The sequence below is a fragment of the Zootoca vivipara genome, chromosome 13 (genome assembly GCF_963506605.1).
Source record: "Zootoca vivipara chromosome 13, rZooViv1.1, whole genome shotgun sequence".
NCBI classification, from domain to species: domain Eukaryota; kingdom Metazoa; phylum Chordata; class Lepidosauria; order Squamata; family Lacertidae; genus Zootoca; species Zootoca vivipara.
The window spans coordinates 42,815,745-42,840,817 of NC_083288.1; the positions used below are offsets into that span (position 1 = coordinate 42,815,745).

General features: G+C 45.0%; 1 protein-coding gene across 4 annotated transcripts in view; it reads left to right on the forward strand.

Moving 5' to 3' along the window:
* Positions 1-23,375, forward strand: part of RIPK3 (receptor interacting serine/threonine kinase 3) — a 28,792-nt gene extending 5,417 nt beyond the window's left edge. For all 4 annotated transcript variants that reach the window (XM_035102714.2, XM_035102715.2, XM_060281815.1 and 1 more), the window contains exons 3-13: positions 177-534; positions 3,697-3,857; positions 4,483-4,532; positions 5,880-6,053; positions 7,933-8,015; positions 8,870-9,047; positions 10,862-10,947; positions 11,691-11,754; positions 15,134-15,216; positions 17,375-17,456; positions 18,527-23,375. In XM_035102714.2, coding sequence (XP_034958605.1) covers positions 177-534; positions 3,697-3,857; positions 4,483-4,532; positions 5,880-6,053; positions 7,933-8,015; positions 8,870-9,047; positions 10,862-10,947; positions 11,691-11,754; positions 15,134-15,216; positions 17,375-17,456; positions 18,527-18,636 — 1,429 coding nt within the window. In that variant the 3' untranslated portion in view covers positions 18,637-23,375. The remainder of the gene's footprint in view (positions 1-176; positions 535-3,696; positions 3,858-4,482; positions 4,533-5,879; positions 6,054-7,932; positions 8,016-8,869; positions 9,048-10,861; positions 10,948-11,690; positions 11,755-15,133; positions 15,217-17,374; positions 17,457-18,526) is intronic.
* The last annotated feature ends 1,698 nt before the right edge of the window (positions 23,376-25,073 follow it).

Genomic DNA, 25,073 nt, shown 5'->3' on the forward strand with positions numbered 1-25,073 from the left:
ATGAGTGCCGCAACCCCAGAGTCGTTCGCGACTGGACTTAACTGTCAGGGGTCCCTTTACCTTTAATCCCAGTTTCGAGGCATTCTCAGAGTAGTTTCAGTCTCCAAACCCTTTCTCCTCTTGCTATTCTACCTTCACTTTTGACTCTTTTACCTCCCCCCCCCCATTTCCTGCAGCAATACATCGTTCACCCGGGAGGAGCTCCTGAAAGAAGCCCGGGCCATGGAAGAGGCGCGTTTTACCTACGTCCTGCGTCTCTTTGGCCTCTTTGCGGGCAGAGTGGAAGTGGACACGAAGCTGGCAGGCTTCGGCAGTGCTGCTGGTTTGAATCTGGGCCTCGTGATGGAGTTCATGGAGAACGGCACCCTGTCCGCCTTGAGGTACCGGGTCCCTTTTGTGCCTTGGGCCCTGAGAATCCGCATCCTGCACCAAGTAGCCCTGGGGATGAATTTCCTCCACAGCCTCAAACCTCCTCTGTTACACCTGGACCTCAAGCCAAGCAACGTTCTACTGGATGAGGAGCTCCACGTCCGGGTGAGTTACATCATTCCTGTTCCGTAAGTAGAGCTGACAGTCGTCGTGTGTGTGCACAACCTCATTTCCCTGTATCATAATATGATGAGCTTTCATTAAAGATTAGATAAAATCTTACTTTCAGAGAGATTTGATAAAAAAACCTCACGCACAAAATGATTAAAAAAAATATTTATCAGTTTTTTGACCTTTTTTGAAGTCACTGTAAGCAGATATAAAATTGAACCCAAGCTTTAGAGTCACATATATACAACATTATAGGGTCATCAAACACACAAGGAAGCTTTTTTAAGCTGCAGTAACAATATAGATGCCGCTAGAGGACGATGTTTTGCTACCTCTCTCCTGTAGGTTCTTTTCCCAGCATGTCTGGCAGGGGCTGCTGGCTGAGTTTTGAGGTCCCAAAAAGGGGCTTTTACCTTGCGCAGGTGTGACATTTGTATACCCTATGTTGCTAAGAACACTCCCCATTGTGGAATGTGGTGTTGTGTCCAAATTTGGTACAAAATGTATATAGAATTGTTAATAGAATTTTATGAAATGGTAAAACAGCATACAAAAAATTTTTTTAAACGGATTGTGCGTAACCTTTTTAAATATTTCAATGGAATATACCTCATTTTAGTCATTAATAGGCAAAAGTTCATCCATTTGTGCTACAGGAAATAATTTTTGAGGGGGGGGGGAAATGAAAAAGTTATCACCCCAGTGCACACCTCTGGGCAGGCTGATATTCTCTGCAACCTCTGAGTGAGTTTCAAACTTTCCGTGAAGCTTACAGAGTGGTACAAAAGCAAGGTAGAATACCTGCATGAAATATAAGGACTAAGAACCTGTTTTGTTGCGGCTGAGACTGATGAATCCGCCCAGTCGTGCTGCTGCAAATGCACCCTGGTCTGCTTTGGAAAGTGGAAACCAACTCATTTCTCGTGCCAGACCATTCCCCAGAGGAAGACAGACAGGGTGGTTTGCTCTTAGAGAAAGTGAAGCTTATAATTGCTACAAACTTTAGCAAAGTGATCCAGACCAGGGATTAGACGTGTACGAGGACCATCAGTTGACTTCCTGTAGGGTGGGGAACTTGTGGACTCCCAGATGTTGTTGGGGAGGTTGGGCTCCAATTCCTGCCAGCTCCAGTCAGCAAGACCCAACGGCTGGGGATCATGGGAGTTGTAGTCAAATGACGTCTTTGGTGGAAGAGGAAGAGGCATGGGTTCCCTAACCCTGTCTTAAGTGGACAAACTGTTTGACATAGAGCAGTGGTTTCCAAAATCCAATCTGCGCTTCAAAGATTTTATTTTAATTACATTTATATTCCACGTTTTCTTCGGAGCTCAAGAGGACGTACACAGCCCCCCCCCCACTTTCCCCAAATGTCATCCTTGTAACAACCATGGTAGGCTGAGTGGAGATTGAAACCTTGGTCTCCTAGGTCCTAGTCCAGTGATGGCGAACCTATGATACGCGTGTCAGACCTGACACACAGAGCCCTCACTGCTGGCACGCGCCCCATCGGCCCATTCGTGCTATTGTTTCTTTCACCCCATTTGTTCTCCCGCTCCTCCTCACGCTACAGTTTTTCTCTGCTGTTAAAACCCAGATCCTTTGTTGTTGTTGCTGCTGCTGGTAGCCAGAGATTGGCTTTTTTAACCCTTTCTGTGCTGTTTTTTTCTGGCGCTTTGGCAGACGATGACTGGGTGTAACAATGTTCGTTTTTTAACCCGTTCTGTGCTGGGTTTTTTTTTTGCACTTTGGCAGAAAAAACAAACAAACCAAAAAAGCAAAGCAATTTTTGCACCCCCCCAAAAAACCTCCAAAACTTTGGTCAGCAGCTCCCCCAAAAAAGCTCAACAGCTCTGGGCACTTTGTGATAAATAAGGGGTTTTTGGTTTGGTTTGGTTAAATAATTAGTTTTTGGTATATTAAATACAGTTATATATTACAATTATACATTTTTGTTATTTAAACTACATATAAATATCGTGAAATTATGGTTTTTTTTCTCAAAGTGACGCACCACCCGAGTTATCCTCGTTTTTTGGGCAAATTTTGTCACACCAAGCTCAAAAGGTTGCCCATCACTGTCCTAGTCCAAAACTCTAAAAAAAAAACACTTAGCTCCCTAAGGTCACTAAAGAGACAAGTAACAGCAGCAGCAGGTGAGTGCCCTTGCCATTATAAAAGAACAAGGGAGGCTCTCACGGCGTGTTCTTTTTTTCTTTTTCTTTTAGAAAAATAGCACTGAGTATATTGCATTACAGTGTTCTCAAAGCTACCAACATGAGCATAGCTGTCAAGTTTTCCCTTTTCTCGCGAGGAAGCCTATTCGGCATAAGGGAATTTCCCTTAAAAAAAGGGAGAACTTGACAGCTATGAACATGAGTCTGACCAAACTGCGGGACAAAATAAAAAAAATTCCTTCAGTAGCACCTTAAAGTGTGCATGCACATCGAAGTGTGCATGCACACGAAAGCTCATACCAAAATAAAAACTTAGTTGGTCTTTAAGGTGCTACTGAAGGAATTTTTTTATTTTGTTTCGACTCAGACCAACATGGCTACCTACCTGTAACTCAAACTGCGGGAGGCAGTGGAAGACAGGAGTGCCTGGCGTGCCCTGGTCCATGGGGTCACGAAGAGTCGGAAACGACTAAACAACAAAAATATTGCATTACAGTATATTGTACTATAAAGGCTTTTGTTTAGTCTAAAGCAGGCATCCCCAAACTGCGGCCCTCCAGATGTTTTGACCTACAACTCCCATGATCCCTACCTAAGAGGATCAGTGGTTAGGGATGATGGGAATTGTAGTCCAAAACATCTGGAGGGCCAAAGTTTGGGGATGCCTGGTTTAAAGCACTATACAAGCCCCATAAATCAAATGTCTTCTTAGCTTTTAAATTGGTGGAAGTGGGTAGATTGGTCTTATTTATTTATTTTATTTCATGAATTGCTTCTGCATGAGGCATCCCAGCCATCACGTAACAGAAGGTGGAGTCGGTCTTCTGCGGTGTATAATTGCGTGGGCAGGTGACTCAGGTTGTTGCCTACAGGTTGGATGACTCAGATTGCTTTAATTTCTTTCTGTGAAATGGGTGCATCCTGTTCCCCAGCCACTGCTTACATCACCTTCCCCCTCCCCCCCCACATCCTCTTGGTTCAGGTGGCTGATTTTGGGCTCTCCAAGTTCAAGCGAGGGACCACTCGGAACGCCAGCATCAAATCCAGGGAAGAAGACGAGTATGGCGGGACTCTGGAGTTCATGCCCCCTGAGGCTTTCACCAATGTGAACTACAAGCCGACCCCAGGCACAGACGTCTACAGGTGAACATGGCTTGCATTGCCTGTGTTGTGCAACAGGGGGCGCTGCAATTACGTGAGCGACATAGAGTTGAGGATCATTTGGCGTGGCAAGCCAGTTCTCGAAGAATAATAATAATAATAATAATAATAATAATAATAATAATAATAATAATAATAATAATAATATATTATTTATACCCCGCCCATCTGGCTGAGTTTCCCCAGCCACTCTGGGCGGCTTCCAACAGAACAGAACATTAACATGCAATAATCTATTAACCATTAAAAGCTTCCCTAAACAGGGCTGCCTTCAGATGTCTTCTAAAAGTCTGGTAGTTGTTTTTCTCTTTGACATCTGGTGGGAGGGCGTTCCACAGGGCCTGGTTCCCTGTAACTTGGCATAAATTCTACTGTGCTCTTTTCCTTTCTGTCTGGCATTGGTTACCAGTGTTCAGTGGTGGAATCTCCAGCCTGTGTGACTGTAGCCCTTTAGTATGCGAGCTCCCCGCTCATAAAAGTTGGATAAGCTTGTGATCTGGAGCAAGGAATTGGGCTCTGGGAAAGGTTGGTCTACATAGGAAGAGGATCTTGTGTGGGGCAGTCTCTCCCGAGATCCTGATTCTCTTGTTTTTCTCTCTCTCTCCAGCTATGGGATTCTCATGTGGTCGTTGCTCACTGGCGAAGACCCTTACGCACGTGAGTCTTCTTCCGATTTCTTTCTACCTGTCAGAGATTTCACAGACTACTGGGAAATTATATTTACCAATAGGAACAGGCACTGAAGAACCATCGTAAGAAAGGAAAAGAAACAGCTGCAAAGTGTGTGTGTGATTCGGCCTACCCAGTGATTAGACAGGATTAGCTAAGGCAGCCTTTGCCAACAACAGTCCATATGTTGCTCACTGTTGAAGGCAATATGCTTCTGTATACCAGTGAGTGGGACTCACAAATGGGGAGAGTGACATTGCGCTCAGGCATCTGTTTGGCCATTGTGATGATAGGATCCTGGACTTGGATGGGCTCCCAGCAGGGTCCTTCTTATATTCTTCATCTGCATCCCTGAGATGCTAGCTGGATTCAGGGGAACATTTAGATACGGTCCCCACCCCTGCATTATCACGTGGTGCACTCTTCTCAAGAGGACTGTACCACATGCTTTTCCCCTCAGCTGTTAAATTTGGCCCTTGACGAAACTGGGGGAAGCCTTTGGGAAAGAGCAGTAGCTCAGTGGTAGAGCATCTCCTTTGCATGCACAAGGTCACAGGTTCAATCCCCAACGGGATCTCCAGGTAGGAGAGGACCTGGTCAGAAATCCTGGAGAGCCATTGCCACTCAGTCTAGACAATACAATGATGTAGCTTTCTTTGTTTTCACACTTAAGATGCCATGTGCCGTTTAAATCCTCTCCCTTCAAACAGCTCAAAATTTGGCCTGCCCCCTCCCCATTTTGCAATTTGCAAATTCATCCGCAAATTGCCATGTCTTATAAAGGAGCCGGGATGGAGTAGTCAATATTAGTTAAAAGGTAAAAAGGTGAAGGACCCCTGGACGTTTAAGTCCAGTCAAAGGCGATTATGGGGTTGCGTCACTCATCTCGCTTTCAGGCGGAGGGAGCCCGACTTTGTCCGCAGAGAGCTCTCCAGGTCATGTGGCCAGCATGACTAAACTGCTTCTGGTGCAATGGGACACCGCGACGGAAACCAGAGTGCATGGAAATGCCGTTTACCTTCCCGCCGCAATGATACCTATTTTATCTACTTGTGCTGGTGTGCTTTTTAACTGCTAGGTTGGCAGGAGCTGGGACAGAGCAATGGGAGCTCACCCCGTTGCGGAGATTTGAACCGCTGACCTTCTGATTGGCAAGCCCAAGAGGCTCAGTGGTTTAGACCACAGCGCCACCCACCCATGTCCCTAGTCAATATTACTGGGACAGGGACTCCGGAGAACTGCATATGAATTCCTTTATTATACTGGGCCTTGTACAAATCTGCATGGAGCCTTCAGAATATTTTGCTTATAACCTGTGTTTCCATGTCTGCTTAGATGTGCCCCCTGGAAATATGAGTTCCATCATCAAGTCACTGATCCCCCAAGGCCAAAGGCCCAGTACTGAGGAGCTGGAGAAGATGACCAATGAAGTGTTGAAACTAGAAGACTTGATCAGGCTGATGAAACTCTGCTGGCATCACAACCAAGACCAAAGGCCGTCCTTCCGAGGTAATAAATGTGACCCCCCCCCAAGAGAGGGTTAACATCAAGTGGAACATAATGTTTACATTTCACTTGAAAAGGTGATAGTGGTTCGTGACAGATAACTTAGTCAAAATGGGAAACAGTACCAGAAATCACATCAGTTCATATGTCCCTTTACAAACAGGAATAGAAATCAGGCATTTGAATACAAGTAGTATTCACTGTTATCAATTTCCCCCCAAAGTCCACTATTTGCTGTCATTCCACGCGCGCGCACACACACACACACACACACACACACAGTACATTACTGATGACTTTACTCTCTGCTCCATTAGGATGAATGGTGTGGAATTATATAGCAGTAATGTAATAGATTACATTATTAAATTTGGTCACAGTGAACAGCGAGCCAAATAACATATTTGCAGAACCTGAACTGCAGCGGAATGGGAACAGTGCGGCATGCATTGGGTACTAGGGAGAGGGCCTTCTCAGCGGCTGCTTCTAGGCTTTGGGGCTCCCTTCTTTGTTGTTCTTCAGCTGGCAGGTAAAGACTTTTGCACTGGCGGGCTTTGGAGAACTGGCTGCTTTTAAGGAAAGGGCTCTTAATAGTGTGCTGTACTGGTTCTGGTTTTTGTTTCCCTTACTATCTGAATTTAGATAGATAGAATAGATAGAATGGAAAGGAATGGAATGGAATAGAATAAATCTTTATTGTCCTTGTCTCCTTGATAGATAGATAGATAGGACAGATAGAGAGATAGATATTACATTGCTTTAATTCTGTAGATAGTTTAATTACCTTTTTAACTATAATCTTTTATATTTTGGGGACATGTGTGTTTTATTTGTATAATTTTATATGTTTTAATTTTTGTAAGCTGCATTGAGTCCAGGTTCTGGGAGAAAGATGATGAAAAGAATATAATAATAATAATAATAATAATAATAATAATAATAATAATAATAATACCCCGCCCATTTGGCTGGGTTTCCCCAGCCACTGCGGCTGGGGAAACTCAGCCAAATGGGTGGGGTATAATTATAATTATTATTAATAATAATACATGCATACTGTAGCACCGGAATCTTAAATGCCAGTGGTGAGCAGACTTCAGGCTTTTCGGAACAACTTTTTTAAAAATAAAATAAAATAAAAACTAAATTCCCAATATCTGCCAGCCAGAGCCCAGTGCAAAAGACACATCAGCAAAATTAAAAGGCAGGTGGCCTCTGACCTCATTCTGAGCCTAAAGTGCTGGTTTCCAGTATCAAAACTAAACTGAGTTTGCCCACAGTTATTTCACGTAAAACTCCACTCCTAGCTTGTTTCCCTCATTTCACCACCCCAGTTTATAGCAAACTCGGTGAAGTCTGGATCCTTAACAAGCCAAAATTGTACCAACCATACATAGAGAGGAAAACATCTGTGAGCTTGAGGGGACGCCAAGGTATGAGGAAGCACAAAACATTTCTAATGGTTGGGATCATGTAAAGGAGGAGGAACCTCCAGGTAAAGAGGACCAGAGAGGGCTTCTTTTGACCTTCAGGCCTGAGGATGCTCATTCTCAGCCTGCGCCACAAAGACCATGTCTTGGTTCTTAAGCTGCTTTGCTGGCAGTGATCCTGTTTGGATAAAATACAGATTAGGCGTCAGGTTAGAATGAGAGTCTAAAGCACATGATCAGTGGTGTTTTTACATGTGGTTGTACAAGTGCCTTTCGCCAGCCTTTCTTGTGCCGTTCGTGTGCATCTGTGAATGAGGGTGCTTGTGCTACCTGTAACTGTGGTGCAATTCTGAACGCACAGCTCCCCACCCCCCCACCCCTGGGTGCGTAAATGGCTTGAGGTCTCTGCAGGTCCTTTCCTCATTCTCATTTCTCCCCCCATTTTGCTTAAGAGTGTAGCCAAAACACAGAGGATGCGTTTTCCCAGCACAAACCTCACATTCTGGCCGCTGTGCGCAAAGTCCAGGATTGCTTGGTAAGTTGCACTTTTTCAGACAGCCGCCAGGTGGTAGGAGTCCTCTATACCTTGCATAGATAATACTGAGGCGAAATAATAGAATTGTAGAGTTGGAAGGGACCGCGAGGATCATCTCGTCCATGTCAGGTTGCTGTTGTTTTTAAATTCTCCCTTGTTATATCCCCTCAGTAAGCTACAACAGACAACCATTTTAACCACATACACACACACCGTCTGCCAGGTCTGTGGTAAAACAGCTCCCAGTTGCGACAATGTGGGCATTCTCCTTCATTGGTTAAAAAAGTCAGTTTAATCAGCAAAACATTCATTTTTAAAAATACATTTATTGTTATTGAAATTTTCTCAGGCAAATGAGAAATACGTAACAACAAACACAACATACATTGGCTGTGAACTTAGTCCTGGTAATACTTGTGCAGGGGGAAAAAGTGAAGCAACAAGAGGACACAATAATAGCTAAGGTATAGAAACAGCAATCCGGAAGACCAAAGGAAGTAATTTATACATTTTAAAGCTAAAGGTCAAAAATGGTTAGGTATAACCACAGTGCTTTTTTCTGGGGGGGAAGCAGGGGTATGCATACCCCTAAACATTTTGTGAATCTTTGTACTTTTGTCCATTTACTGTATTTATTTTCCCCGATTTCAGCTATAAAATGGTGATTTTCTTGAGTCAAAATGAGAGCACCCCTAAACATTTTTTTAAGAATGGGCGATGAAGACCTGGCCGGGGGGGGGGGGGGCGGAGACTGCCCTGTCGGAAACCAAGTACCTGAGAATGGTGTTTTTGGATTTAAGCCCTCTAAAAAGTCTGTTACATGGTGATTTTCTCTCCTCTGGTCTCATTTAAAGATGGAGAGCTCTTCTTCAAATGAAACCAGGGTCAACTCAGATACGATATCGAGAAGAGCCAATTCTGCCCGTCGGGTATCAGAGCCCTTGGAATACGAGGTCCCGCTAACCTCTTCCTATGGATTCGAGGAGCATCTTGAGACTTTAAGACTGGAAGATTTTCCACACAGACAAAATGGTGAGTGGGGTTTGTGAAATGGGGCTGGGAGCTTTTTCCACTTCTAAGACAGTAATTGACTACGGGAAACTTCAGCACAAATCTTGCTGAGATAATGGGTATGCAGAAGTGAGAAAGAGTTTTATTTATTATTATCTCTCTCTCTCTCTCTCTCTCACACACACTTTCAGGTAGGTAGCCATGTTGGTCTGAGAGACCATGTTGGTTAGAGACCAACTAAGTAGTTCTGGGTATAAGCTTTTGTGTGCATGCACACTTCTTCAGATACACAGGCTTCTTCTGATCTGAAGAAGTGTGCATGCACACAAAAGCTTATACCTAGAACTACTTAGTTGGTCTCTAAGGTGCTACTGGGAAAAAAATTATTCCCCCCCCCCGAATGCGTCAGACCAACACAGCTACCTACCTGAACATGTGAAAATGGTAAATACTGTCCTCTTCCTCATCCCCAAGTCAAGGTGAGGGCCAAGGGTAGCCATACTGTTGGGGCACCTGAGGTAGAAAATGCAGCAAGTGCCTCTCCCTGGCTGTTAAAAACACAATAATAAGAAATTGGACAACCTGCTTCCCTTTCATGAGAACAAATATCAGCCGCCTGAGACATCCACCTCCCTCTTCCTAAAGGAAGGGGGCTAGCAAATGCCTTTTCCTGCACACGAGGCTCCGGAGCAAAGGCAGAAATACTGTAATTTGGATTGTTGGTGGCACTGTAGTATGTTTGTCCAGTGTTTTGCCTCATCTCTGCTTGCCCCTCTGTCAAAATTCTCCCTAATTTTGCATCCTGGAGGACAGGAAGCATTTGGGCTCGGTCCTCATAGAAAAACTGGAATGTGGGGTATGCTTAGGTCAATGGAGACAAGGAGCTGCCACAACAAACCTCAAGTCTCTTTTCAGCCAGCCTCACCTGCCTGCCTTACAGGCAGTAGAACTACAGGCGGTAGAACTACCTGCCAGCTTGCTTTTTTCCTTGTAGAACTCAGCAGGTTTGGGGGACAATACTAGAATTAGGTGTGTCTGTGCCTGCCATTGTGGTTCCAGCTACTTCCTTCCTCTCCACCAGCCCCAGTGGGCACCAGCCACTGCTGGCCTATTTGTGGGTTTGTTGTTGTTTAGTCGTTTAGTCGTGTCCGACTCTTCGTGACCCCATGGACCAGAGCACGCCAGGCACTCCTGTCTTCCACTGCCTCCCGCAGTTTGGTCAGACTCATGTTTGTAGCTTCAAGAACACTGTCCAGCCATCTCGTCCTCTGTCGTCCTCTTCTCCTTGTGCCCTCCATCTTTCCCAACATCAGGGTCTTTTCCAGGGAGTCTTCTCTTCTCATGAGGTGGCCAAAGTATTGGAGCCTCAGCTTCAGGATCTGTCCTTCCAGTGAGCACTCAGGGCTGATTTCCTTCAGAATGGATAGGTTTGATCTTCTTGCAGTCCATGGGACTCTCAAGAGTCTCCTCCAGCACCATAATTCAAAAGCATCAATTCTTTGGCAATCAGCCTTCTTTATGGTCCAGCTCTCACTTCCGTACATCAGTACTGGGAAAACCATAGCTTTAACTATACGGACCTTTGTCGGCAAGGTGATGTCTCTGCTTTTTAAGATGCTGTCTAGGTTTGCCATCGCTTTTCTCCCAAGGAGCAGGCGTCTTTTAATTTCGTGACTGCTGTCACCATCTGCACTGTGGGTTTAGGCCTCATCAATACTGCCTTTTTGTCACAGGCAAATCATGAGGGAATGTCACCTTGTGATGCCACGTCCTCTTCAAAATGTACTATGTTCACTTGCCTTTATTCCCCCACCCCCACCCCCTTTTCCTTTCAGAGGCTGTACCCATGGGAGCCTTTTCCAAAATAAACCGAGAAGGGAAATCTGGGCTTCACCGTAGTCAAAGTGCGCGGATCAGGAAAGTAAGGACACTGCTGTCGGTGTTACCCATCGAGGCTGAGGAGAGTTGGGCAGGTTTGGGAAATGGAGTGGAGAGCACAAGCTGGGGCTTCGGCAAGAAGCCATTGGTTGGGGTTGCTGTGAAAACTGTTGGGTGGAAATGGACAGTGAGGCCTCAGTGAGGGACGGTGAAGGGCCACCAGCTCTGAACTGGTTTCTGGCCAAGCTCTTACACAAGCATGAAAGGCTTGTACAGTGGTACCTCGACTTAGGAATTTAATCCTTTCTGAACGGACCTTCGTAAGTCGAAAAATTCGTAGGTCGACGCCAATGGGGGGGGGAATTAAAAAAAAATTGTAAGTTGAAAAAATCCTATCTAAAAATTCATAAGTCAAAAAAATCCTATCTAAACCACATCCAAAATGGCGGATGGAACTCTGTTCATAACTCAAAACATTCACAAGTCGAGTCATTTGTAAGTTGAGGTACCACTGTATCTCCTGCACACACAGACAGGGGCTGTGTCACTTGTGTTTGATCTAATCCAACCAAGATGGCGGCTGTGCTGGCATCTGCCCTGCCAACTCACCTTGGAAGGATCAACTGGGGCACCAGCCTTTTCTTGACTAGGAAAGATTACGGTGTTTGTCTGTTTTGAGATAGTCGAAATGATTCAGCAAATCACTGGTGTGAACAGAATGCTTAGGGGTCTCGAATGTGGGCCACTTCCAATTACATTAATGCTTTACTCTTTGAATTTGCTGAGGACCCGAGCTATGAATCGCCTCCTCACGAAGGGGTGAAGATCCGAAACTGGCCCAGGCGTACAGGTAATTTTTCTGCCTTTCTAAAAGGGAGTAGACCCTCTTTCTGCTGTAGCAGGGGTGGGGAACTGTTCTCACCCTAAGGGCCCATTCCCTACAGGAAAACCTTCCAGCGGACAGATGTCAAAGGCAAATTTGTGTGTGGTGGTCAGAATCAAAATGTGGGCCAAGCAAGGGATGCAGTTCTTACCTTTGTATGGTAGCCTGCATTCCAGCTATTCAAAAACCCTCCAAAGTTCATACACCCCTCAAAGAGGGTCTGTCTCAGGAGGAAGCATCATTTGCAGAGAGCTCCAAGGGCTGGATAGGGAGGCCTGGAGGACCACGTTCGGGGCCTGGGCCTGGGGCTCCCCACCCATGTATTACAGGGATGCGGAATGAAGATAGATGCAGACATGCCACCCTTCGGCAGCGAATCCACTTCAGAACCACACTCACTTCATTTGGACAGGTATACAGGCTTCCAAAGTGAATCCAACTCGTTATGGGCATCTAACCCGTCCTCTCTCCAGGAAAAGCTAGCCGTTCCTGCAGAGCACCGATTGGAGAGTTTTGGGGTGTTTTTTTATTATTATTAAATTATATTCTATTAAATTTTGAAAAGTTGAACATTGTACACCCCAAAATAAAATCTCACAAAATAACAAAGTAATGCAAATCTCTCGAGACCATTGGTAAACTCTGAGAATTGGCCGTCTTCCACATGACAATGAATGCACCAGCAAAACCAACAAAAACGATCTCTGACATTATTATTGTGGAATATAGCAGGCTGGCAGCATAAAACTGAGGGTGCCACTTTTCAGGACCCCAATACATCATGAATTTTTCTTTTGTTTTATCGACCTCTCAGCCCATTTTCCATGGGTTTTTAAAAAAAATAAAATAAAATAATTTTTTAAAAATTCTCCCCCTTTGCTGCATCCTATCTTCTATCTTTTATATACTATAACAACAATACAATACAATACAAGGACAGGCATCCCTAAACTGCGGCCCTCCAGATGTTTTGGCCTACAACTCCCATGATGCCTAGCTAACAGGACCAGTGGTCGGGGAAGATGGGAATTGTAGTCCAAAACATCTGGAGGGCCAAAGTTTGGGGATGCCTCTCATTCTTTCTGTGGCTCATAGTTCAAATCCTGCTTGCAAGTTCATCATGCTATAGTATTTCTTTAAATGCCCCCCCCCCCCAAAGCTTCCATTCTTCCACAAAACAATCATGATTAGGTTCTCTTATTTTGGCTGTTAGCTTTTCCAATTCCACATAGTCCAAATTGGCAGGTGCTTTTGACCTGCTTGGAGCTCTGACTGCCTGGACTTTCTGATAACTACAAAACCACCTCCCACCCACCAGTCCAGCCATTTGATTCTGCGGGGCTTTTCCAGTGAATGGCAAGGGGTAGAAATCTCTACCGGAGCCAGAGCCAGATATATGTGTCATTAGAAGAGTAATGCTGGGAGATAAGCAAAAGCTCATCCCACTTTTTTTGGGGGGGGGGGGGAGACACCACACCTGTTCCTAGTGGGAAATTCATCTGTCATCAGACTAGCTGGGCTGACTGCTCTCATTTTAATTATCACTTGCACTCCCCAGGATGTCTCTGCAGTGCCGCTGTGGCTTTTTGCTCCCTTTCAGAAAATTAAGTGCAGCCGAGCGCTTCCTCCTTCTAAAAAGGGGGATTTTAAATGGGAAATGCCTTGGGGAGTGAAGGTCAGGGTGGATAAGAATTAGAACTCTGTGTAATTGGATGTAGCACTGGCATGTCTGGAAGAGAAATTTGACAGCTCGGGGCCTTCCAACTTTACCACCCTGTTCATAAGCTGTGAGGTTGGGAAGTGGGACATTTTTTAAGCGATTGTGTGTGCGTGCAAGGGCACGATGAGGGGCAAAGCATAGTGCAAATTTAGCAGCAGCGATCACATTCCCTGTTGTTGGAAAGCGCTTCTCCAATCCACAATGCCAAGCTTGTTTTTCCCCCCATTTTCCCCACAATGCTCCACTGCTGCTTCTAGAATCATCTAAAGTTGATTTTAAAGCCTACAACTTACAGCCACAACCACATTTTGTACCGATGTGTTCTTCAAATTATACAGTGCATGGCAAAGCTTGTTCTTGTCCTCCAGTCTTAAAATGTCCCACCCAAAAGTTTCATGAGATGAACCCAAGTTCTATTATGAGGAGGGACTTCCTGGTTTAGGCAAAGGAGGGAGAAAGGTTGGAACCAAAATGAGGCACAACATGCTGTGAACTGGGTTTTTCCACACTGGAGAATGGTTTGGGGCTTTGCGTCCGATAAGTGGAGGGACCTATCAAGGGAATATAGCAAGTCTTGTAGAATAACAAGCCGAAGTTCACCTCCCAGTTGTAGATTGTGAACAGTTTGTCCTTGGGCGCATAAGAAGAGCCTTTCTGGATCAGACCAAAGGCCTGTCTAGTCTAGTCTAGTCTAGTCTAGAATCTAGTCTAGAATCTAGTCTAGAATCCTGTTCTCACAGTGGCCACTCAGATGCCTGTGGGAAGCCAGGTTTCAGCAATAGAACAGAAAAGTTGGCAGGGCTGAGATATTTTCCCACTCCAGTTTACACCAGAGCCCTTTTATCTTGAATTAATTTGACCATCAGGGGATGGGGCGAGGACTTAAGTCCCGAACCCTTGACTGAAAGTTGGGGGAAATGGAGTTCCAGAAGAAGCATAGATGAAGCTTTTAATGTTTGATGGATTTCTGTATTTTAATATTTTGTTGGAAGCCGCCCAGAGTGGCTGGGGGAACCTGGCCAGATGGGCGGGGTATAAATAATAAATTATTATTATTATTATTATTATTATTATTATTATAGATGAAAGGCTTGTGATGGCTAGCTCCCTGCCATGGCCCCCTCTCAGCCACATACTTGGCGTCCATGTAAAGAAGCTGTATGCCCATATGAGGGAGAATCCTGAGCGAGTCAGGAATTCCTCTCACATGGAGGAACACCCACAGATGTATGTTGGGATACACATGCAAGCTTTTTACATGGGCACTGGATGTGTGGCCTGGAAGTTTATGGCCTGTTGCTGTGGTGGCTAGACACTAGAACCTCGTGAACCCTTCACACAATGCTTTCAGTGCTTGAGGGAGTTCAGGTTAACCCCCCTCTTCAGTCAACGCTCAACAGGGCACTCAACACAAGGCTTAATGACAACCTAGCATGAGGTGGGCCAACATGGCACCTTCAAGGTGTTTTGGTCTACAACCTCCATCATCCCCAGCCGGCATGAGCTGTGGAGGACGCGAGTTGCAGTCCATAGCACCTGTGGGATACTGCGTTGGCCGACCCTGATCAAGCATGGGAAACTACTTTCTTAAAGGGAAAAGTAAATTGCTTTCTTGTCTTTTTAAAGAACCCAAGCAACGCCCCCTTTCAGACTCTTTTGCCATCCCATCATATCCACAATACCCGCCTGGATTCCGGCCTCAACCTCAGGTAAGAGAACTGGGGGATACAGGGAGGTAACAAGGGTAGGAGAATGGTGGGGGTGGGTGGGTGGGGGTGGGAAAGAGATGAAAGGATTCCTTAACCCAGGGGTAGCCAACGGGTGGCCTCCATATAATAATTAATTAATAATATTTTTATTATTTGTACCCCACCCATCTGATTGGGTTGCCCCAGCCACTCTGGGCTGCTTGTGACAAATATAAAAGCTTAATAAAACACCAAACATTAAAAAACAACAATAATTGTGTACTACAATTCCCATCAGCATCAGCCAGCAGTGGTCATGGGTGATGGGAGTTGGAGTCCACCACACGTTGACACCTCCTGAACTGTGTCATATGTTGGATCAGTCCATTTCAGCTGGAGCCACTTGGCTCTGAGTGGCAGCATCTCTTTTGGCAGTGAAAATACAATAGTGATAAATTGAATACGTAGCAATCTGTTGCTGTTCCCCAGTGGCCACCATCAACTGCTTCACTCTGCTTAATAGTCGAAATGCCCGTAGTGGACTGTTCCGGGTAGAACATTGGACAGTTGGGACATATGACCTTATGACTCATTAAGTCCAATGCAGTAGCAGCAGCACCCAACCAGCCAGCCCAAGAGAATGATCTCTCCAGGGTGGCGAAACCAGAAGGTTTGATCAAGCCCTTGGCAGGCCACCAGATGTAGGTGGTGAGCCTACTAGTTGTGCAGCCATCGCTGACATCATGTTGTGATTGACCAGGTTTATATGGTTGTCCTTTTTAAGGCAGGAATTGCTAATTTAGATAATGAATGGCCTGGTCTGTTTTCAGGGACCACTTTGTTCTCCAGGCACTAGTCCAGGGGCTGGAACGTTCCCGGTTATCTCTTGGCCAAGGTCCTTAGACTGTTTTTATGGCATCACTTAGCAGTAAGGGGTTGAGAGATAAGCAGCTTCTGTACTTGGACGATGCGAGATCATCGATTGCGTTGGGGTTGGGGAAGAAAGGATGATGGATGGACGGGTCTGTGCTTCTTGAGAAATCCCCTGCCGGAGAGGAAGACTGGCAAGCAGGCTTCTGGCTTTCCAGAAGACGCAGCAGAAAACAACAGCACGTTGTTTGGGTGGTGGAATATATAACAGATACTCACAATGGCTTGAAATGATTATAAAAAAACAACAGATTTTAAGTTGGGTGCATAAGGGGGTGCAGCCCTGAAGGTACCACTGTGTTGGGAAACTTGTTAAGGTTTAATGTTTTATTATGTTTTTATATGTGCTAGAAGCAGCCCAGGGTGGCTAGGGCAATGTAGTCAGATCGGCGGGATACAAATAATAAATTACTGTTGTTGTTGTTGTTGTTGTTACATCCTAAAGGTAGCTTGCTCCAAGCTGGTTCCCTCCTGACATTTCATGTTTATTTATTTGACAAGCATTCTTTATCCCACTCTTCAGCCAAATAAAAATAAAAAGGAGGCTCGCAGAGCCAGTGATAAGACAGTCCTTGCTCTCAGTCTTATAGCCTAGGCACAGGCAACCTTGGCTCTCCAGATGTTTTGGAACTACAACTCCCATGATCCCTGACCACTGGGTCTGTTAGCTAGGGATCATGGGAGTTGTAGTTCCCAAACATCTGGAGAGCCAAGGTTGCCTATGCCTGGTCTAAGCGATGTGGCACAAAAGGAAAGGGGATTGGGATGGAGGAGTGGAGGGGAAACAGACTCTTTCCCCCCATTTTAGATACATCTAAAAGCACATCCGACAAACGTTCAAACCACAAGGCTCCCTCCAAAGTGGGATTTGTAGCTTACTCCTCACAGCTAGGATTTGCATCACCCTTGGCAAACCGCAGTTCGCGGGATTCTTTGGGGGAAGAATTGTGTGCATTGAGTGTTTGTTGCCTGTGTTTCAAATACATGCTGTGACATTGCTTGTATTGATCAGCTGGAAATGGAAAGCTTTCAAGGAGAGGAGGAGCCCTACGGTGCTGGTCTTTCATCAGAGGTGATGGAAGCACCCTGCAGGGATATGTTTCCTAGGGGGGGGCACTGTTTTCTCTTTCCATATTCACATGCCCATTTCTTTCTCTCTCTCTCTCTCTCTCTCTCTCTCTCTCTCTGCCTCTGCCTCTGCCTCTGCCTCTGCCTCTGCCTCTTTTTCTCCTCTTGCACCGTGTTCCAGTCATTCTATCCACCCCAGCAAGATGTACTCCAGGACCACACACTCTTGCCACACTTTAATTCTCCTAGAGCTCCACAGGAATGTGAGTACCTAAAGTAAATGACAAAACCCAACCGCACCATTCAGCGGCACAACCTACTACAGCCCAGAATAGAGCGGTTCAGTACCAGCTTCAGTGTCCTATCACAACCTCAAATGACTCGGATCCTGATTATCTCTGGGATGCCTCTTTCCATATGCACCTCCCTGCAAATTTGAGGTCATCTGACGAGTTCCTGCTTCAGATTCCATCTTAAAAACATATTTAGAAGACTTCTGAAGGTAGCCCTGTATCAGGATATTTTTAATGTTTGATGCTTTATTATGTTTTTTTATATGTGTTGGAAAGTCGCCTGGGGTGGTTGGGGCAACCCAGCCAGATGGCCAGGGTATAAATCATAAAACTATTTATTAGTTTTAGTTTTATAAATAATAAAACTATTATGATCATGAGGATTTCAGTGGTGTCAGAATGCCATGGCTGATAGATGAGTTTCTGCATATACAGTGGTTCCTTGGTTTTCGAACGCAATCCTTTCTGGAAGACTGTTCAACTTCCAAAACGTTCAAAAACCGAAGCAGTTCCAGAAGCATTTACTTCTGGAAAACTCACTATGGCAGTCGTGTGGCACATTTGACTTCCGATAAGCGTTCGGAAACGGAAGCAGTTACTTCCGGGTTTTCGGCGTTCGAAAACCGAAACTTTCAACTTCTGAGATATTTGAAAACCGAGGTACTCCTGTAATTGAAATACTTTTGAAATACTGCAAAATTTTTAGAAGGATGTAGTTTGAGGTGCAGGTTTCTGAATGCATGTGTGAGGACTGGAGAAGTGGAGCAAAGACCCCCCCCCTTAAACAGGAAGGAAAAATAATAATAGGGAACTGACTTAAATCAAGTCAGAAAAAAACAGACAGGCAGAAAACTCAAGAAGAGCTAGGCAGGATCAGGGCTGTTGCCCATCTCATCCAGGTCTCTCACTGGCTCGCCAATCAGAGATTGTGACCCTCCTCTCTACCTACCTTGTTGGAATGTCACCCCCATTGTTGTTAAGGTGATAACAAACAGCCTCTTCTTCTTCTTCTTCTCTCTCTCTCTCTCCCCACCCCCAAGATGGTGGAATCACTATCAGAGGCCATGGTATCTCAGGAATCCAAATTGGAACCCATAACACCCTGGTCCTGGAACAGGTTCACGAGAGCAAACCCAGGAATGAGCATTAATCGATGCTTGCCGAGTGTGGGAAGTTTCTTATGGACAACTCAGTTTCCTCTGCTTCAGGGGTCAAGTGCGCATTCCAAGCATAAGCGTGATCTTTCTTCTCTACGCAATTCTCATCAGGACGCAAGAACTCCCTTTGCCGCAAGGCCCATACACACCCTAATTGCCTAATCCAGAAGCGGCACTGCTTTTGGACTTGGTAGCATAAACCCAATCTGGGATGAATGAATGAATGAATCTTTATTTGCCACAGCCATCGGCCATAGCAATAAAACAACAATGCAATATACAAAGAATAGAAATAAAAGTCAATTATATACAGCAAAATACATTTTGGGATTTTGAATCAATATTCAGATGGTGGATCTTATTCTGACTGCCCCAGCTAAAAGCCTTGCAACCTTTGCTGTCACCTGCTCATCTTGATCTGCCAAGAGAAAGGACACTGTGGCAGTGGTTGGGCGACCCGGAATGGACAATAAAAGAGGGGTGATAATCTCATTCCTCAAGTCTTTTCATAAAGAGTGCAAGCCAGAAGGGCACGTGTCACTGATTTGGGACTGCTAAAAGACACCTGAAGAGAGTTTACTGCAAATATAGGTGTGGCGTTAGCCTTACGCGGCTAGTGCTGAGAATGAAAGAGTTAATTGTTTAACCAATAGGAACCCAGGGGGGCGGAGCCAGTTAGGCTATAAAACAGGCACCCCCAAACTGCGGCCATCCAGATGTTTTGGCCTACAACTCCCATGATCCCTAGCTAACAGGACCAGTGGTCAGGGATGATGGGAATTGTAGTCCAAAACATCTGGAGGGCCGAAGTTTGGGGATGCCTGCTATAAAACAAGCCCTGAGGGGGAGTTCAGTTAGTTTAGTAGTTAGTTCAGTTGAGAGTTCAGTTGGGGAGTTGAGCTGAGGGGTTGAGTTGAGTCTCTGGGTTGGTTAGTTTGTGTGAGATAAAACAAATCTGAGTCAGAAACAGTTAGCATCTGAGAGGAACAGCAGATAACCTCGGAGTTTTAAGTGGAAACTGGGAGGAGGTAGATTTGAATTGTGAACAAGAGTGAGAAAATTATAGGAAGGTATAGGAACCAAGTTAAGATATTGTATATTGTCTGAGCACCATTTAAGAAACCATACGCTTGTTCTCTGTACAAAATATACTGAAGTTTATGTTCACTTTCAAACTCTGACTGGACTCGGTGATTACCAGGAAGTGCAGCAGGAAAACAGTAGATCCATCAACCGTAAAAGATCCGGGGACGCTGTGTGATTGCCACAATAGGAATTCTAAATCTCCCCCATTATTGACTGCATATCTCTCCCTCAGACAGAAGTATAAACTTCTGATAAAATGAAGAAAAAAAACCAGAAAGCAGAAAAATGCTCGGCACATCTTAAGAAAGGCCTCGTGCGATAAGGACGCTTCTCTCTTCTGCCATACTATAACAGGCCTCTTGGAGAATGATCGCAACGTGCCAGTCTGTACAATTGAACCCAATCGGGAAGTTTGATGCTAAACCTCATCTCACCAAAACAGTCTCGCTGGGTCATCACCCCCATTCACTCAGCGTCATGCCTGGTATGTGGCAGTGCTCAGGGACGGAGGTTTTTGGGAGTCAGGTACCCAAAAAACGCAGGCGCAAGAATAAAACGGAAATTGCTGTATTATTCCAATGCATGTGGATTCTGGAGGGCAAGCTTATAAATTGGAGTCTTACGTTAAGGGGCAGAGATACAGCAAGAATTAAGGCGGACGCTCGTAGGAGTGGTGCCCCTGTTATTTCTTCCTACTCAGCTCTACCCTGCCTCCTGCGGCGGGCCGAGAATCACAAGAGCAGGCACGGAAAAACCACGAAGCCAGCTAATGTCTCCATATTTCATCTTTCTTCTTTGGTGATCACTCATAGCCGAGTAAGATTGTCTTCCATAAACACTGTTTTAAAAGTGAGTCCGTAAGTGACTGTGGAGGCCAATCCTGGATCCACACCTCCTTCCACAGTGGGGAACATAGGTTTGATCATGGTGAGAGTTTGCCAAGCGTGCCTTCCTCTTGGTCTGTTTCTCCCTTTCGTCCTGAGATCGAGTGTCTTCAAAACCTTTGGTAAAGGCTGTTCTCCAATTGGAATGCTCGCAGGCCAGTGTTTCCCAGTTGTCAGTTTTTATACTACATTTATTTCATACATTGTGATATACAGTGGTACCTCTACTGACGAATAACTCTACTTACGAATGTTTCTACTTACGAATGGAGCTCCGTCCGCTATCTTGGATGCAGTTTAGATAGGATTTTTTCTACTTACAAATTTTTAGATAGGGTTGCTTCTACTTACAAATTTTTTGTCCCAATGCATTCCTATGGGATTCGACTTACAATTTTTTTCGATTTACAAATGTGCATTCGGAACGCATTAAATTCGTAAGTAGAGGTACCACTGTATCAGTATATCGCGATGTGTCCTGTTCCCCCCGGTGATATATCAAAATGTTGAAAATCAAATAATACCTAGCCCTAGTGGGTGGGTGTTTTCATCAGATGCCACTCCTCACCCAGTGTCCTGGGACATATCAGGAACAGACAGCCAAGTCGCTGTAGCATCTTGGGTGGTGTCTGATTAACGATACTCTTCCAGGAAAAGTTTTTGCCGGATGGCTAAGAAACACCTTAAGTCAGGGGGAATGAAGTTTTTATAGCCTGAGGGACTGCATTCCCTTTTTGGGGACCAAATGCCAACCATGGGTGCAGCCAGGAGTGAAAATGAGTACAGCAACCAATGCAGATTTTGCCTTTGTACGTTAGGCTTGCTTGACATCCATGCACCCACACACCTCTACCCTCCACCAAGGCAAGAAAGACACATGAGCAGAATTCGAGGGCATGTTCCAGCCAGCCAGAATCATTCCATGAAGGCAGGGGCGTAGCAAGGCGCCGCGACACCCGGGGCGGCAAATTGCCATGGCTCCCCGGGGGGGCGTCGCCGCTATGTAACGACGCATGAGTCGCTATGTAGAGGGGGATCGCACCCCCCCCGAATTCAAATCGGAGCCTAGACGCTCGGTTAGGCTCCATTTTGAAGTCGTGGGGGGGTGCGATCCCTGCATGTTAGGTAGAGGGGGATCGCCCCCCGCAACTTCTTAACGGAGCGTCCAGGCTCAGGCGCCGATCACGGGGTGGGGGCGCAGCTCCGAGTGCCACCCCCCTCCAGCAGGCACCCTCGCAGCGCCCAATCGCTCGGCCGGAGTGCCTGCAGTTTTTGTGTTGTTGTCCCCCCGCCCGAGGCTGTTGTGTAGGGCGGAGGCATGGCCCCAAGTGACACCCCCTCCAGAGCGGTGCCCGGGGCGGACCGCCCCCCGCTTGCTCTGCCCCTGCGTGAAGGTGCAATGCAGGGCGAGTGAGGGGAGTGGTGAGATTCAGCCACACACCAGCAAATTCAGGTTGCAGTGTTACAGTCACTAGGGAGCCATTGTGCCACAGTCCTGATTCTCCAGAAATCAGACATTTTTTTTGCAGAAAAGAAAGTGATGGGGAAAAGTGTGGAATAGCCACTCATTTATCGTAGGTGTTTTATTACTTTTCCAGTTTCTTGCAATTAAGATCCTGGCTGCTACTGTCATGTACATAAAAGGGGGTCTAATTTCTTTTTTTATTTCTGGTGGCATTATACATAGGAGGAAGGTTTCAGGTTTTTTCTTAAATAAAAATTCATTGTAGATGTTATTCCAGGCAGGTCCAAATGATAGAATATCTGCAGTTGGCTATGATGACAGGGGGAGTCAGAGGTTATCCAAAACAGAAAATACAGAAAGAATGGAAAATCTTTAAAGAATATCTGGGAAACTATTGAAACAATAAACATCTCCTGGCAGAACTAGAACGATTCTTGTAAAATAAGAAATATGTTTTTGGTATCTGATGAAAACAAAGTAATACAGTAATCTGGAAATGTGTGTGGAAAAAATAATAGAAATAATAATACAATGAGTCTAATCAGAAGTCAAATGTGTTTATTTTTCTTTCTTCTAATTCTGTGTTTAAATCCCCCCCCCATTTCTTCTTTTTCTTTCTACCTTCTTTTTTTTGTTCCTTTTCTTTTTGATCTGCTAAGAAAGAGATGAAGAGATAAAAGTTAAATATGAAAATTTGAGCAAGTTAAAGTGATGTTCTGTAATTTTTCAACTACTGTTAAAGATGGCCAATTGTAATGAACTGATGTAGTAGTTATTGTTTATTATTATTATTATTGAATCTTGAATAAAGTATTAAAAGGGGGGGAGCATGGAGTAGCAACGGCTTGATGCAATGTTGTGTAACCTCCCAGCAAACAATGAATGGAATGAATGCTTAATAAGCAGCCAACGTTGTCTGAAATCCCTGAAAACTTTGCGCTCATTAAAACGGGTTGTCTGGAAGCGGCAGTTATTTCCTGTGATTTCGCCACTTGAAATATCAGGAAAGGATGTTTAGTCGTGAATGCAAGTGTGCGATGCTCCATTTTTGGTGCTCCTGGTTGGTGCTCCATTTTGCTGCTTGAAATGCCAAGCTGGAGCATCTCCCTGTCATCAGAGTTCCTCTGTTTTGAAATGGCAGCTGGGGTCCTTTGTCCTCTTTGTAAATATTTTGTCTCTACAAATCTGCAGAGAGAAGCACATTCTCCCCAGAAAGCCACGGGTGGCACTAACGCCTTGTTGCTGGCATCCGTCTGTACCGTGAGACACATGGCAACCATTGTTTTTGTTCCTTTGCCAACTGTAATTTCATTTTTAATTTTTTCCCAGAAGTTTTTTTTGGGGGGGTGGGGGTAGGGAATCGGAGAAATAATAACATGTTTCACACATAATAAAAAGAATAGTTATGGGGTGTGGCGAGAGGCGGAACCACGTCATACATTTAAAGCACATCCAACACACATTTAAAACAAAGTATCCTGGGAAGTGTAGAGTCTTAAGGGTGCTGGGAATTGTAGTTGTGATGGGGCAACTACAGTTCCCAGGATTCTTTGGGGGAAGTCACATGCTCTAAATGTGTGTTGGATATGCTTTGAATGTATGTTGTGGATGTGCCCTGTAGTGGGTCCTGAGTAAACCTCAGCTAAACAAAAAAAAACCTGCTTATATATTTTTTTTACAAAATTAAACAAATATAGATTTACAGAAGTTTTGGGAATATATATATATATATATATATATATATATATATATATATATATAGAATAATATTGGAGAAAACTGGGTATTGAAACCTGCTTAACCTAAATCATATATCCCAGTTTCCAGGGGCCCTTTAAAGTACGCTTCACGCAGAGTATTACGCAGTCAGAAGTCGACCTGGCTAAGAAAACACTACCAAGAGCGTAGGATATTATTTCCCTTATATGAAACCCCTTACTAGCTGCACACTTGTAAAAGTATACAGCTGAAAATACAAACGGTTGGGTTTCTTTAACTGAAAAACAAACTGACTCTAAAGAGACTTTAAACTGAAGATAAATGCTTTCTCTCTTAGCAACTTTATCTAACCACATTCCAACCTTCAGTCCATGCCAAACCCCCCACAAACTCCCACATAACTCCCATTAAACTACCCGAGAAATAACAGCAAACTAGCATTCTAACTAAGGACCCAGGTGGCGCTGTGGTTAAACCACTGAGCCTAGGGCTTGCTGATCAGAAGGTCGGCAGTTCGAATCCCTGTGACGGGGTGAGCTCCCGTTGCTTGGTCCCAGCTCCTGCCAACCTAGCAGTTCGAAAGCACATCAAAATGCAAGTAGATAAATAGGAACCGCTACAACGGGAAGGTAAACGGCGTTTCCATGTGCTGCTCTGGTTTGCCAGAAGCGGCTTTGTCATGCTGGCCACATGACCTGGAAGCTGTACGCCGGCTCCCTCGGCCAATAATGCGAGATGAGCACGCAACCCCAGAGTCGGTCATGACTGGACCTAATGGTCAGGGGTCCCTTTACCTTTACCTTAGCATTCTAACTAAGCAACTCTCATACTAAGATTCAACTAAGGAATCTCTTAAACTGAGAATTAAATCACACTGAGAGATATTTAACTGAGAAATACATTCAACTGAGAGAGTGATCTAAGAGATACAGAAGGCTTTCTGGCAGAGCCTTATATACAAGGAGCAGAGCCCACGCCTGTGAGCAATTAACAGAAATCACCGGCACCTGTTTCTCTTAAACAGACAGTATTTACATTAGACCGGCTCTAAAGTAACTTGACTATTCAAAAAATCCCACAGAAGTATGTAAAAGCCCTGCACTGTGAATCAAGTGCCTTTATGTATACTAGTGCAATCCTATGCAGGCCTCCCTGAAGCTTTGGTTATGTGCACACCACAGTTTAGGGTGCGTTGATTGCCATCGGTAGGCTGTACACTTGGCACCAACCCCGAACCAGACGTATCCTCGTATCCTGGTATCTGTTTTTTTCGCAA